General features: G+C 46.4%; 1 protein-coding gene across 1 annotated transcript in view; it reads right to left on the reverse strand.

The window, feature by feature from the left end:
* The window catches only part of LOC143788827 (protein shisa-9-like), a 1,202,698-nt gene that overhangs the window by 301,372 nt on the left and 886,296 nt on the right, over nucleotides 1-15,030 (reverse strand). The window contains exon 2 of the mRNA XM_077278733.1: nucleotides 9,437-9,558. Within this exon, the coding sequence (XP_077134848.1) occupies nucleotides 9,437-9,558 (122 nt within the window). The remainder of the gene's footprint in view (nucleotides 1-9,436; nucleotides 9,559-15,030) is intronic.

The raw sequence follows: 15,030 nt of genomic DNA on the forward strand, positions 1-15,030 counted from the left end.
TTATGGTTTTTATCCCCATTTTTGGTGAATTTTCTAAGATTAGTTCTGAATGTCCTGGGGTGGAGGTCACCACGCAGAGACTTGGGGATGTCTGGAGGGAGGTTCAAGAGTATATTGGGATTGCCCAGATTCGCCAAAAATGAAAGGCCTATAGAAGAAATTCAGTGAGTCCTGTTTTTATGATTGGTGATAAAGTTTGGCTGTCTTCTCGGAACATTAAACTTAAAGTGCCATCAGCGAAGTTGGGTCCAAAGTTTATTGGTCCATATGAGATCCTGGAGGTGGTCAGTCCTGTGGCATTTAGATTAAAGCTTCCTCCATCCCTTCGCATCCCTAACATTCAATAAATCCCTATTAAAGGAGTATGTCCCTTCTGCATTGTCTCCCTAATCCACGTCTCCTCCACTTCCAATAGACGGTGGCCTAGAGTATGAGGTTCAGAAGGTTCTGGATTCTCAGAGGGTTCGTAATTCCATTCAGTACCAGACCAGAGGGGATATCTTGGTTCCCTTCTTGAGATGTGAAGGCCGATCGGTTAGATAGGGCCATCCATCTAAAATTTCCTGGGAAGCCTGGGGTTCTGGTGGACCCCCTAGAAGAGTGGGTACTGTCACAGTTCCACTCCTCACTGTGTCTGGGCTGCAGTTACTGACAGCTCAGCTGTACAATCTGGTATAGTGGTGTTCTGAAGCTGTCAGTACTTTGATTGACAGCTTGGCCATCCAAACTGGTACAGAGGCATGCTGAGCAATCAGTGTTTTGAATAACAGCTCGACTATCCAATCGTCTATTCGGCGAACCTGAACTGAATCTCGGAAGGTTCTCTCATCTCTACATATAACACATTGATCAGCTATTTAAATGTGATTCTTTTCCGCTCAGACTCTAGCAGAGTCTGTGCAGCCCATGGAAGGCTTCCACACCTTGTACAACACACAGACAGCCTGAGAGAGCCCCATCTGCCTTAAATCAGATCATCTAAGACCTGGACTGGAAATAAGTGAGCAGCCGATCCGACCCAGATCTTTCAGCTGCTTGTAAAACCCAGACAAATAATCAGGGCTCATAAGAACACCTCTCAGCAGTAAGTGTGCTGGAGCCTGCTTCTCTGGGTACAACATTGCTGAGATTTGACATCTCAGGGACACATACCTCTCATCCCTGATCTGTCCAGCTGCCGCCTTACAATAGCTATCCAGGCCAAGTTAGAGCAATGGCTGTCTCCACTATACCTGGAGCCAGGGAATGCCGTGTGCGATAACGGTGCAAACCTGGTTGTGGCATTACGATGGGGCAACCTCCCATATGTGACTTGCATGGTTCACATCCTCAACCAGGTGGTACAGCAATTTCTCTGCCACTAGCCCAACCTGGATACTCTGCTGCAAAAAGCAAGTTCGTTGTGTGCTCACTTCTGACTATTGCACCCCGCAGGTCATCAACATGTATCACTACAGAGGTCTTTTGGTCTACCAGTTAGCCATTTGATTTGTGATGTTCAAACATGATGGAATTCCACTCTGCACATGTTGCAGCGACTGTTGCAGCAGCAACGTGCCCTGGTACAGTATGTCCTTTTCATAGCCTAGGCCAACTCAGTACGGACGTGGTGAAAATCATGTTTGCGGAGTGGGCACAGATGAAGGACCTCCGCACCCTTCTGCACAGTTTCGAAATAGCTACTAAGATGGTTAGCTCTGACAATGTGGTCATCAGTATCACTATTCTGCTCATAAACATGCTGGAGCACTCTTTGAATTGTCTACATGAAGAGGTGGTGATCCCAGACAAAGAGAAGAGGAGGATGCAAAAGGGATAACAATATCTTAAATTTCCGAATTTTCATCGTCTAGTTTCCACTCAGTTAGATCTATGGTAAATGGAGAAGATTTAGCCAGATGCTTCTTACCCGTTGGAAAGGGATGCATGCACGCCAGAGTATCAAAACAAGCTTGTTGACAATCTTTAGGCTATGTGTCCACATTGCATTTTTTATTCGTTTCTGCAGCATTTTTTGCTGCAGCTGAAATGCTTAAAAACGCATTCCCATGCAATCCTAAGGGATTCCGCAGTTGCTGTGCCCATGCTTTGGATTTTCCCTCTACGGAATCGCGGCGATTCCGCCACCATAGGATTGCATTGAAACGCTCACTTCACGTATGTGGCTATGCCCACATGCGTAAAGTGAGCGCTTCATATGCGGATGGTACCCAGGGTGTGGAAGAGAGGAGACTCTCCTCCAGGGCCTGGGTACAATACTCCTGTAAAAAAAAGAATTATAATAAAAAACTGGGATATACTTACCTTTTGATGGCCCCTGGAGTCCTCCCGCCTCTCAGCGGTGCACGCAACGGTTTCGGTTCCCTGGGATGCATTGCGCCAATCACCTGAGGTGATGTCACGGTCAAACGACCGTGAAATCACAAAGGTCCTTCGCACAAAGCATCCCTGAGAATGGAACGTACCAGGAGCGCCGCTGATGAGATCGGGGGCCATCAGAAGGTGAGAATAACCATATTTTCTATTTTTTTAATTATTTTTAACATTCTATCTTTTACTATTGATGCTGCATAGGCAGCATCAATAGTAAAAAGTTGATCACACTTGGCAAGCTCTATGCTTGTCAAGTGTGACCAACCTGTCAATCACTTTTCCAAGCGATGCTTTAAATTGCTTGTAAAGCGCAAGCATTCTGCAAGCTAAAAACGCTTGCAAAACGCTTGTGTTTTGCGGGAAAATGCATGCAAATTCCACATGAGTTTTTTACCTGCGGCAGGAAGTTGCGGAAATGCTGAGGACATTTCCATAGCATTTCTGTACATAGCCTAATAGTGGTTTTCCCTTAGACAGCAGTGTGGCACACAGTGTGCATCCCAGTTCTAGACTTCCAACCCTGGAAATAACAAGGCATCATCGCGAAAACATTAGTAGCATCAGCAGTGTAATAAGCAATTTCTGTGAGTTATCTCACACATTTTTTAGACCTACCCATGCACCAGCAGAAAAAAGTACACGTCTGACACGTTGTAAACAAATGGAAAGGATAGTACAGGAATATCTGGGGCTCAATATCAATAACTATCAGTAGGGATTTGGATCATTTAGCACTTTAGTCTTCAAAAATTGAAGAATAGCCTGAGCTCACCTATCATTCATTGGGCATTTTGTCATGCCAGGCAGCCAGCGTTCTCACAGAACATTTCTTCACCTCTGCTGGTGGTGTCCTTATTTATTATGCTTTTCTTTCTTTTGCACTATCATATCCCACAGTGCTTTACACACATTATAATTGCTGTCCCCAATGAGGATCACAATCTAAATTCCCTATCAGTATGTCTTTGGAGTGTGTAATGAAACCAGAGAACATGGAGGATACCCAAGCAAAGACCAGGAGAAGATACAAACTCCTTGCAGATTATGTAACTGGTGGGATTTGAACCCAGGACCCCAACGCTGTAAGACTGCAGTGCTAACCTCTGAGCCCAGAAAGTGTTGACTGCCTGCCTAACGCTCATCAAAATTAACAAGTCATGGATCTCCCATTAAAGTCTGGGCAGACTAGGGGATGGTGTCGTTTTTACTGTCATGCATAGAGATGAGCAAATATGTTTGGAAAACAATCACCAAACATAAAATAGGCATGAATATGGCACATTTGGATTTGTGATTGGAAAAATGAGCATTTTTTCTTAAAATTGGAAAAAACAGTAAAATTCTGGAAAAGTATGGGAAAATAATTGCATTGCTACTAAAATATTTTTATTTCCTCATCCTATCAAAAAACTGGAGAACTCTATTTAAAATAGTTAACAAATCTTTATTACACACAATAACAATTATTTTTCATAAAAACATAAGGGTTCTAAGGTAGTACATGTTTAGACAACACATAGTACCAACGGTATCATTTCATACAGTAGTAAATTTTATTGCATTATATAGACAGTAAATTCTCCTCATAAAAAAAAACTATGTCTCTAAATCATGTATATGGAACATCAGAAAATATCCCCAAGCAAAAATCATAACAAAACTTCACAAAGGAAAATATTTCATATCAAATTTTAAACCTGATTGTGCCAAGAAAAAGGGAATATTTAATAGGGAAAAAAGAGGAGTAAGTTTATATATCCCAGTTGGAGGAATCCACGTGAGTGTGTTAATTATGCTCAGAGATACAGTGGGTACAAGAAAGTATTCAGACGCCTTTAAATTTTTCACTCTTTGTTTCATTGCAACACTCCTAATGTGAACATGTGCACGCTGCAAAACTGCATCATACATACAAAAAAGAACACAGCAGCACATGTGCATAAAGGCCCCGTCTCACTTAGCGAGATCGCTAGCGAGATCGCTGCTGAGTCACAAGTTTTGTGACGCAACAGCGACCTCAGTAGCGATCTCGCTATGTGTGACACGTACCAGCGATCAGGCCCCTGCTGCGAGATCGCTGGTCGTGTCGGAATGGCCTGGGCCGTTTTTTGATCGTTGAGGTCCCGCTGACATCGCTGAATCGGTGTGTGACACCGATCCAGCGATGTCTTCACTGGTAACCAGGGTAAACATCGGGTTACTAAGCGCAGGGCCGCGCTTAGTAACCCGATGTTTACCCTGGTTACCAGCATAAATGTAAAAAAAAAAAAACAGTACATACTCACCATCTGATGTCCGTCAGGTCCCTTGCCGTCTGCTTCCTGCTCTGACTGAGTGCCGCCGTACAGTGAGAGCACAGCAGTGACGTCACCGCTGCGCTCTGCTCTCACTGTACGGCGGCACTCAGTCAGAGCAGGAAGCGGACGGCAAGGGACCTGACGGACATCAGATGGTGAGTATGTACTGTTTGTTTTTTTTGGTAACCAGGGTAAACATCGGGTTACTAAGCGCGGCCCTGCGCTTAGTAACCCGATGTTTACCCTGGTTACCCGGGTGCTGCAGGGGGACTTCGGCATCGTTGAAGACAGTTTCAACGATGCCGAAGTCATTCCCCTGATCGTTGGTCGCTGGAGAGAGCTGTCTGTGTGACAGCTCTCCAGCGACCACACAGCGACTTACCAACGATCACGGCCAGGTCGTATCGCTGGTCGTGATCGTTGGTAAATCGCTATGTGTGACGGGGCCTTAAATCTAGGCCATGTGAAAACAGACAAATATTGAATATGAAAAAAAAAATTTTGAAAAAATTTGTGAAAAAATATTTTTGAGAAGTATAATCTATCTATTATATAATTGTCTAAGGTCCACTTCCGTCTGTCTGTCTGTCTGTCTTTCTGTCTGTCTGTCACGGATATTCATTGGTCGCGGCCTCTGTCTGTCATGGAAATCCAAGTCGCTGATTGGTCGTAGCAAAACGCCCATGACCATTACCACGACCAATCAGCGACGGCCATAGTCTGGCAGCAAAATGGCCGCTGCTTTACTGCCCTGCAGTCAGCGCTGAGCACTCACACAGGGTTAATGCCAGCATTAACGGACCGCGGTGTAACGCACTCCGTTAACGCAGCTATTAACCCTGTGTGACCAACTTTTTACTATTGATGCTGCGTATGCAGCATCAATAGTAAAAAGATCTAATGTTACAAATAATAATAATTAAAAAAAAAGGTTATTCTCACCTTCCGACGTCGCACGCTGTCCTCGGCAGTGCAAGTGGCAGGTTCCGGTGCCAAGGATGCTAGACGTCGCGCGCTGTCCTCGGTAGTGCAAGCGGCAGGTTCCGGTGCCAAGGATGCTATGCGAGAAGGACGTGCCATGACGTCACGGTCATGTGACCACGACATCATCACAGGTCCTGCGCTCATACCAACCCTGGGACCGGAAGCTGTCGCATGCACCGCACACAGGCACCAGGACTTCAAGGGGCCTTCGGAAGGTGAGTATGTGTTTATTTTTTATTTTAAGTCTTTTTTAACCACGCATATAGTGCCCACATTGCTATATACTACGTGGGCTGTGTTACATACTGCGTGGGCTGTGTTATATACTACATTTCTATGCTATATACTATGTAGCTGGGCAATATACTACGTGACTGTCCAATATACTACGTGGCTGTGCCATATACTACGTGCTCTGTGTTATATACTACGAAGCTGTGCAATATACTATGTGGCTGTGTCGGTTCTGTTATATACTACGTCGACTGTGCAATATACTACTTGGCTCTGTTATATACTACGTGGCTGTGCAATATACTACGTAGCTATGCAATATACTACGTGCCTCTACAATATACTACGTGGCTATGTTATATACTACGTGACTCTGCTATATACTACGTCGCTGACCAATATACTACATAGCTGTGCAATACACTACGTAGCTGTGCAATACACTATGTGACTGTGTTATATACTACGTGGCTGTGCAATATACTACGTGCCTGTGCAATATACTATGTGGCTCTACAATATACTACGTGGCTATGTTATATACTACGTGGCTCTGCTATATACTATGTGGCTGACCAATATACTACATACCTGTGCAATACACTACGTGGCTATGTTATATACTACGTGGCTGTGTTATATACTACGTAGCTATGTTACATACTACATCGGTTGTGTTATATACTACGTCACTGTGCAATATAGTACGTAGCCTGTGCTATATACTACCTACATATTCTAGAATAGCTGATACGTTAGAATTGGGCCACCATCTAGTATTGAGTATTTGTCTGTGTTTTCACATGGCATAGATTCATGCACATGTGCTGCTGTGTTCTTTTTCGTATGTATGATGCAGTTTTCAGCGTGCACATGTTCACATTAGGAGTGCTAGTTGTTTTTTTTTTCGTATATATATATATATATACATATACTGTATATATGTATATATATCATTGAGACACATACCTCTCTGTGTTCATCATCTCATTAAATATATTTTCATTTGACCAGCTTGATTTTCCTGAAATTGCCTGCGCCCCTGACAACCAGTGTGTGAAAACTTTGCATGGGCCAACTAGTCAGAAATTGTTAAGATGCATCAAAAATAATTCTTTTAAAGTTCAAACAGTGCATATAAAGATGCTCCAATAGTGCAAGGCAGTCCTTAACAGAATGCACTTAGAAGTTTTAAGCCGACATACCACTCATTCAGTACCAGTGGACAACATGTAGAGTCCCCTTAATGCGCATTTCACGTTTGCTTCCTTCAAACGTAAAATATTTTTATAGAAACTTGATTCCAGCTCACCCAGTTGCTCTATGCTCATCCACCTGGGCTCAGACACTGGCCTTACCCTGGCCTCACATCAAGGAAAACAGAAAAAATTGGAGTCCGGCTCAACAGGACTGGATTTTCCTTTTCTTTTTATTTTTCAAAAGAAAATATAGTGCATACAAAAGAAAAAATTTACATGGTCAACATGACCCAGTCGACGCATTTCGACTGCACTAGGCAGTCTTACTCATGAGTACTGAAACATGCTTTTACACAACTTTAAGACAAGTTTTCCCCAAGAAAACATTGAGGCACACAGTGTGCATCGCAGCTCTAGACTTTCAACCTCCGGAACGTCAATTCATTAATGCCAAAACATTAGCAGCAGCATCACTAGTGTAAGTGGCAGAAGCAATTTCTGTGAGTCCTTTGACACATTTTTTAGACCAGCCTGTTCCCCAACCACAAAATATTACAAGTCTGACACGTGGTGAATAGGGTTGAGCGAAACGGATCGTTCATTTTCATAAGTCGCCGACTTTTGGCAAAGTCGGCGTCTCATGAAACCCGACCCGATCCCTGTGTGGGGTCGGCCATGCGGTACGCGATCTTGGCGCCAAAGTCGCGTTTCGTATGACGCATTTAGCGCCATTTTTTCAGCCAATGAAGGAGTGTGGGCAGAGTGATGACATAGGGGTTAGGGGCGTGCACGGCTATCATCATTTTATCGCTTGTGCGCAGTAGGGATTTGCAATGTGTAACACAAGATTTTCTGTGCTGGGACAGAGGGGAATATGGGACGGAGGGGAATATGGGACGGAGGGGAATATGGGACGGAGGGGAGAGAGAGAGAGAGAGAGAGAGAAGAAAAAAAAAAATCCCCATTGACGTGCATAGGGTTTCGTGTTCCGGCCGATCCTCGACTTTTCGCAGTAATCGGCCGATTTCGCCCGACTCGACTTTTCAAAAAGTCGGGTTTCGCAAAACATGACTCGACCCTAAAAAGGTCAAAGTCGCTCAACCCTAGTGGTGAACGACTAGAGAGGATAGTGCAGGAGTATCTAGAACTCAATATTAATATCATCAGGGAGGGTTTAGACCCTTTTATATTTTGGTCTTTAAAAATGGATGAGTGGCCTGAGCTTGCCTGTCATGCCTTGGAGTATTTATCATGCCTGGCAGACAGCGTCTGCATCCTCAGCTGCTAGTGTCTCTGAAATCTTTAGCGTGGCTTCTGTGCCTGTTGTTGTTGCTGTTACTGCTGTCGCAGATGTTAACAATAATTTTTGGAAATGTGAACACTCCTGCTTGGGTCTCTTTCTGCTGGACTGGTTGTAGTGGAAGAGGTGAAGAGGTGCCGGTCCCTTTTAAACTATTTCTACTTGGGTGAAATGTATGCCACTTTGGTGGTGTCTGCCCGTAATTTTTTTTAAATGTGAAGACTCCGGATTCGGTCTCTATCTGCTTGATTGCCTATAGTGAAAGAGATGTTGGTTCCCTTAATACTATTTCCACTCACTTGAAATTTAGGCCACTTTGGTGGTATCAGGCCCTAATTTTTGAAAATATGGCGACTCTTGATAGTGTCTCTATCTGCTGGGTTTGCTGTAGTGTAAGAGGTGTCAGTCCCCATTATACTATTTCTACTCTGCTGAAATTAGTGCCACTTTGGTGGTGTCAGGCAATAATTTTTGTAAATGTGGAGCCTTCGGATTGGGTCTCTCCATCTGCTGGGATGGTTGTAGTGGAAGGGATGTTGGCCCCCATTATGCTACTGTACTTCTACTCTAGTGAAATTGATGCCATTTCGGTGGTGTCAGTGTCTAATTTTAGGAATTTTGAAGACTCCTTATTTGGTCTCCAGCTGTTGGGTTGGCTGTAGTGGAAGAGGTGTCGATCCCCATCATACTAGTGTGTTGTAAAATAGGTTGTTGGTTACCACCAGGTATCCTTCATTTTACCCAGGCCAAATAGATTGAAGTCACATGGGCAATATCAAATTGTTTTTGAGGTAAGTAAATCAAAAGGGCTTCAAAACAGTCTATGGCATCCTCACAGTGTCATACACATTTTTCCAGTCAATTAGAGACTGCAATAATGAAATTTGTAGCATTTTTTTTAAATGACAAAGCTAAAGAGTTTGAATTTTAAAAGTTACGCTCATCTTTACTATCTGCTTTTGAGTTTGAGAAGAGTCTAACAGTTCAATTTGATATAAAATGTAAAGGTTGGCTAAAATATTAAAACCATCCATGATTACGTATTTTACCTATGCTGTTTCGTGGAGATATTCTTGGTATCACCTCTGTTATTTGAACCTGCACACTGCCTCTGCGCCCATCATTTAAGAGATCATCCAGACCTGGCTGCTTCAGTAGGTCTGTTAAAGTCCTGAAAACATAAATATGCAAATAAATAATATATGATAAATAATATATAGAGTTATAAAAACTAGAGTTCTCAGCTGCCCTTGTCTTTTAGTACATACATTAATTCTCAATTAAATAATGCCAGAATACCTTTTAAGAGATCATGTTGTATTGTTATTGCTAGTAAATATATACAGTACATATATATGGCTGAAATAAGTATTGAACATGTATATATATTTCTAAAGGTGCTATAGACATGAAATTCTCACACAACCCATCCAATCCACACAGGCAAGTAAATCAAACCATAGATGTCTATAAATTAAGTTATGCACAATAATGAGAAATTACACCGGTAGAAAGTATTGATCAAATTTACTAAAATTTAATTAACACTTTGTATAAAAGACTTTATTGGTGATTAGTAGTGTTGAGCGATACTTTCCAATATCGGAAAGTATCGGTATCGGAAAGTATCGGCCGATACCGTCAAAATATCGGATCCAATCCGATACCGATACCCGATCCCAATGCAAGTCAATGGGACGAAAATATCGGAATTAAAATAAACCCTTTATAAACTTGTAGGTTCATTCTACATGAAGGAAAACAACTAAGAATAATGTAGGATGTATTGGGGGACGTGGCGGAGATATTAAAGGCACAGAGGTTTAGCCCAATGTAATAGAATAGCATTTTTTTTTTTTTTTTTTATGACGTTCGGCGTTAGAAAGAATTTGAGTATGTTATTTTTTTTTTTTTTTATGTCAGATATTGATGTTTCACTACTTCCATGCCCTTCACATTCTTTTTTACTTCTCCCACGCTTTCTTCTTCATTATCCTCATCATCAGCTTCTTTGACATCAACTTCTTCACCTTATTCATCTTCTTCTTCATCTTCTACCTATAATTTTTTTGGTTACATTGTTCATATTCTTTTTATTTTACTATTATCTTCATCATATTCTACTTCTTCATCATATTCTTATTTGTGACAGGCATTCCCGTAGTTGTTATCTATAAAAGTTTGAAGATTACACCTTCCGTTCTGCCTGTCACAAAACAGTTACATTTGTCCGCGTTCAGTTTGGCCTGCAGCATCAGGCTTTATCCAGGGGCACCACGAGGAGGAACGGACTCACCCCCATACACTGCTTAGTCTTCTTCTGCTTATAATTTAGATAATATTTTTTGCTCTGATATTTAGTGTTATGCTTAATGTCCTTCTGCTCTTTGTTCTGCAGCCTCTTGTTCTTCTGCTTCTCGGTCTTCCAGGTCGTCGTCGTCTCCAGGGTCGTCGTCTCCGGGGTCGTCGTCATCGGGGTGTTCTCCGGGGTCGTCGTCATCGGGGTGGTCTTCAGGGTCATCGTCTCCAGGGTCGTCGTCATCACGGTGGTTGTCGTCTCTGGTGTCGTCGTCATCTTAGGGGTGGTCTTCCGGGTCATCGTGTTTAGTCTCTTGAACTTGGAAATGTAGCAGAAGGTACAAGAAGGCTGAGAAAATGCCGAGAACCAGCTGATGGAACTGGAACTCGGATGGCTACCCGAAGGTCCAAGAGCCAATGGAACTACCGAGGACCAGCTGACGTTACTGGAACCCGGTTACTAAGCAGGAGGTACCCGTGCCTGAAAGCACTACCAAGGACCACCTGACGTTGGTGGAACTCGGATACCCAGAGGGAGGCACCTAAGCCAAAGGCTCTGCCCGGAACCAGCTGACGGTACTGGAACCAGGATGGGGAGCAGAAGGTACAAGAGCAAAAGACAGTGCTGAGAACCAGCTGACGGTGCTGGAACCCGGATGGGTAGCCGAAGGTCCAAGAGCCAATGGAACTACCGAGGACCAGCTGACGTTACTGGAACCCGGTTACTAAGCAGGAGGTACCCGTGCCTGAAAGCACTACCAAGGACCACCTGACGTTGGTGGAACTCGGATACCCAGAGGGAGGCACCTAAGCCAAAGGCTCTGCCCGGAACCAGCTGACGGTACTGGAACCAGGATGGGGAGCAGAAGGTACAAGATCAAGTGTCTGCGTGGCTTTTGCAGGACACGATGCCGGCTGCACAGCAGGGGAACAGCTGGCGGTGCTGAGCCCCACTGACACATTGGCGAGGTGTTTTTCTCTGTGCAGCTAGCAATACCGGGCCCCAACTGGCGGTGTTAGAGCCCGGGGTCAGCAGGAGGAGGAGAGGGAGCAGAGTGTAGGCCGAAGCCTGCACTGGCGGCAGCTTTTGGGTGTGTTGTGCCTGCGTGGCAGTTGCAGGACACGTTGCCGGCTGCACAGCAGGGGAACAGCTGGCGGTGCTGAGCCCCACTGACACATTGGCGAGGTGTTTTTCTCTGTGCAGCTAGCAGTACCGGGCCCCAACTGGCGGTGTTGGAGCCCGGCCTCTGCAGGGGGAGCAGAGTGTAGGCCGAAGCCTAATCGAACCAATTTCAAAGGTAACCTTTAACCCCCCCTCAGGGGTTACAAAGTAGAAGAGCCACATAGTTCATGCAGCAGCAGTGCTGCACAAGTCAAAGGTTGCTCTTTTCATTTTTCTCCTTGCACACGCTGAATGAAACACGCATAACATTTAGCCCTTTATACAGTCAAACTGTGTTGGAGGCGCGAGTTCCCTTTGTAATGAGACGCAGCACAGATGTCAAGAATCCCACCTTGGTGCTGGGTGCAGCCTCCTGAGCGTTGTTATTTGCTGTACAGGAGTCTGCGCTGTCGTGTTATCCCCTGGCCTAGCGCTGTTAGCGCTGCCCATCTTCTGGCATCATGTAATGTCGGCCGTTGCGGTTCGCGATGACCATGAATCCCAGCCCCGCAGTGTCTTAACATTGTTAAAACACTGCGGGGCTGGGATTCAGGGCCTGGCGCAGCACATATGTTCGCCTCTCGCACTCTGGTCCTTACACCCGCTTCAGACTGTGCGGCGTCAGCTGGTCCCTTATCGCATGCCACGGCCAGGAAGCCGCACAGTCTGAACAAGGCGGAAGGAGCTGAGGGACAGGCGAACTGATGCACTGATCATGCCCATCAATCACACCCTCGCAGTCCCAATAAATAAGACAACGAGGGGCGTTGTGTGGGTCAGGGCGGCCGCAGAGGCGCAGCCAGCCAAACAATGATGCCAGAAGACGGGCAGCGCTACCAAGGGGGTTGCAGCGTGTCATTACAAAGGAAAGTCACACGACCGGGACGGTTAAATGGTCACACAGAGGACACATTTCAGACGTGTTTTCAGTTCCACATGTACGAGGAGAATACGTTTATGAGCCACCTTGCACACATGCAGCATTACCGCTGTACAAGGTGGCTGGATAACGTAAAAACGCCTGGGGGAGGGGGGACAGGTTCCCTTCAATTTCAGTTCTGGTGTCTGCGTGGCTTTTGCAGGACACGATGCCGGCTGCACAGCAGGGGAACAGCTGGCGGTGCTGAACCCCACTGACACATTGGCTGGTGTTTTTCTCTGTGCAGCTAGCAATACCGGGCCCCAACTGGCGGTGTTAGAGCCCGGGGTCAGCAGGAGGAGGAGAGGGAGCAGAGTGTAGGCCGAAGCCTGCACTGGCGGCAGCTTTTGGGTGTGTTGTGCCTGCGTGGCAGTTGCAGGACACGTTGCCGGCTGCACAGCAGGGGAACAGCTGGCGGTGCTGAGCCCCACTGACACATTGGCGAGGTGTTTTTCTCTGTGCAGCTAGCAGTACCGGGCCCCAACTGGCGGTGTTAGAGCCCGGGGTCAGCAGGAGGAGGAGAGGGAGCAGAGTGTAGGCCGAAGCCTGCACTGGCGGCAGCTTTTGGGTGTGTTGTGCCTGCGTGGCAGTTGCAGGACACGTTGCCGGCTGCACAGCAGGGGAACAGCTGGCGGTGCTGAGCCCCACTGACACATTGGCGAGGTGTTTTTCTCTGTGCAGCTAGCAGTACCGGGCCCCAACTGGCGGTGTTGGAGCCCGGCCTCTGCAGGGGGAGCAGAGTGTAGGCCGAAGCCTAATCGAACCAATTTCAAAGGTAACCTTTAACCCCCCCTCAGGGGTTACAAAGTAGAAGAGCCACATAGTTCATGCAGCAGCAGTGCTGCACAAGTCAAAGGTTGCTCTTTTCATTTTTCTCCTTGCACACGCTGAATGAAACACGCATAACATTTAGCCCTTTATACAGTCAAACTGTGTTGGAGGCGCGAGTTCCCTTTGTAATGAGACGCAGCACAGATGTCAAGAATCCCACCTTGGTGCTGGGTGCAGCCTCCTGAGCGTTGTTATTTGCTGTACAGGAGTCTGCGCTGTCGTGTTATCCCCTGGCCTAGCGCTGTTAGCGCTGCCCATCTTCTGGCATCATGTAATGTCGGCCGTTGCGGTTCGCGATGACCATGAATCCCAGCCCCGCAGTGTCTTAACATTGTTAAAACACTGCGGGGCTGGGATTCAGGGCCTGGCGCAGCACATATGTTCGCCTCTCGCACTCTGGTCCTTACACCCGCTTCAGACTGTGCGGCGTCAGCTGGTCCCTTATCGCATGCCACGGCCAGGAAGCCGCACAGTCTGAACAAGGCAGAAGGAGCTGAGGGACAGGCGAATTGATGCACTGATCATGCCCATCAATCACACCCTCGCAGTCCCAATAAATAAGACAACGAGGGGCGTTGTGTGGGTCAGGGCGGCCGCAGAGGCGCAGCCAGCCAAACAATGATGCCAGAAGACGGGCAGCGCTACCAAGGGGGTTGCAGCGTGTCATTACAAAGGAAAGTCACACGACCGGGACGGTTAAATGGTCACACAGAGGACACATTTCAGACGTGTTTTCAGTTCCACATGTGCGAGGAGAATACGTTTATGAGCCACCTTGCACACATGCAGCATTACCGCTGTACAAGGTGGCTGGATAACGTAAAAACGCCTGGGGGAGGGGGGACAGGTTCCCTTCAATTTCAGTTCTGGTGTCTGCGTGGCTTTTGCAGGACACGATGCCGGCTGCACAGCAGGGGAACAGCTGGCGGTGCTGAACCCCACTGACACATTGGCTGGTGTTTTTCTCTGTGCAGCTAGCAATACCGGGCCCCAACTGGCGGTGTTAGAGCCCGGGGTCAGCAGGAGGAGGAGAGGGAGCAGAGTGTAGGCCGAAGCCTGCACTGGCGGCAGCTTTTGGGTGTGTTGTGCCTGCGTGGCAGTTGCAGGACACGTTGCCGGCTGCACAGCAGGGGAACAGCTGGCGGTGCTGAGCCCCACTGACACATTGGCGAGGTGTTTTTCTCTGTGCAGCTAGCAGTACCGGGCCCCAACTGGCGGTGTTGGAGCCCGGCCTCTGCAGGGGGAGCAGAGTGTAGGCCGAAGCCTAATCGAACCAATTTCAAAGGTAACCTTTAACCCCCCCTCAGGGGTTACAAAGTAGAAGAGCCACATAGTTCATGCAGCAGCAGTGCTGCACAAGTCAAAGGTTGCTCTTTTCATTTTTCTCCTTGCACACGCTGAATGAAACACGCATAACATTTAGCCCTTTATAC

This window comes from Ranitomeya variabilis, chromosome 8, assembly GCF_051348905.1.
Source record: "Ranitomeya variabilis isolate aRanVar5 chromosome 8, aRanVar5.hap1, whole genome shotgun sequence".
Taxonomy (NCBI): domain Eukaryota; kingdom Metazoa; phylum Chordata; class Amphibia; order Anura; family Dendrobatidae; genus Ranitomeya; species Ranitomeya variabilis.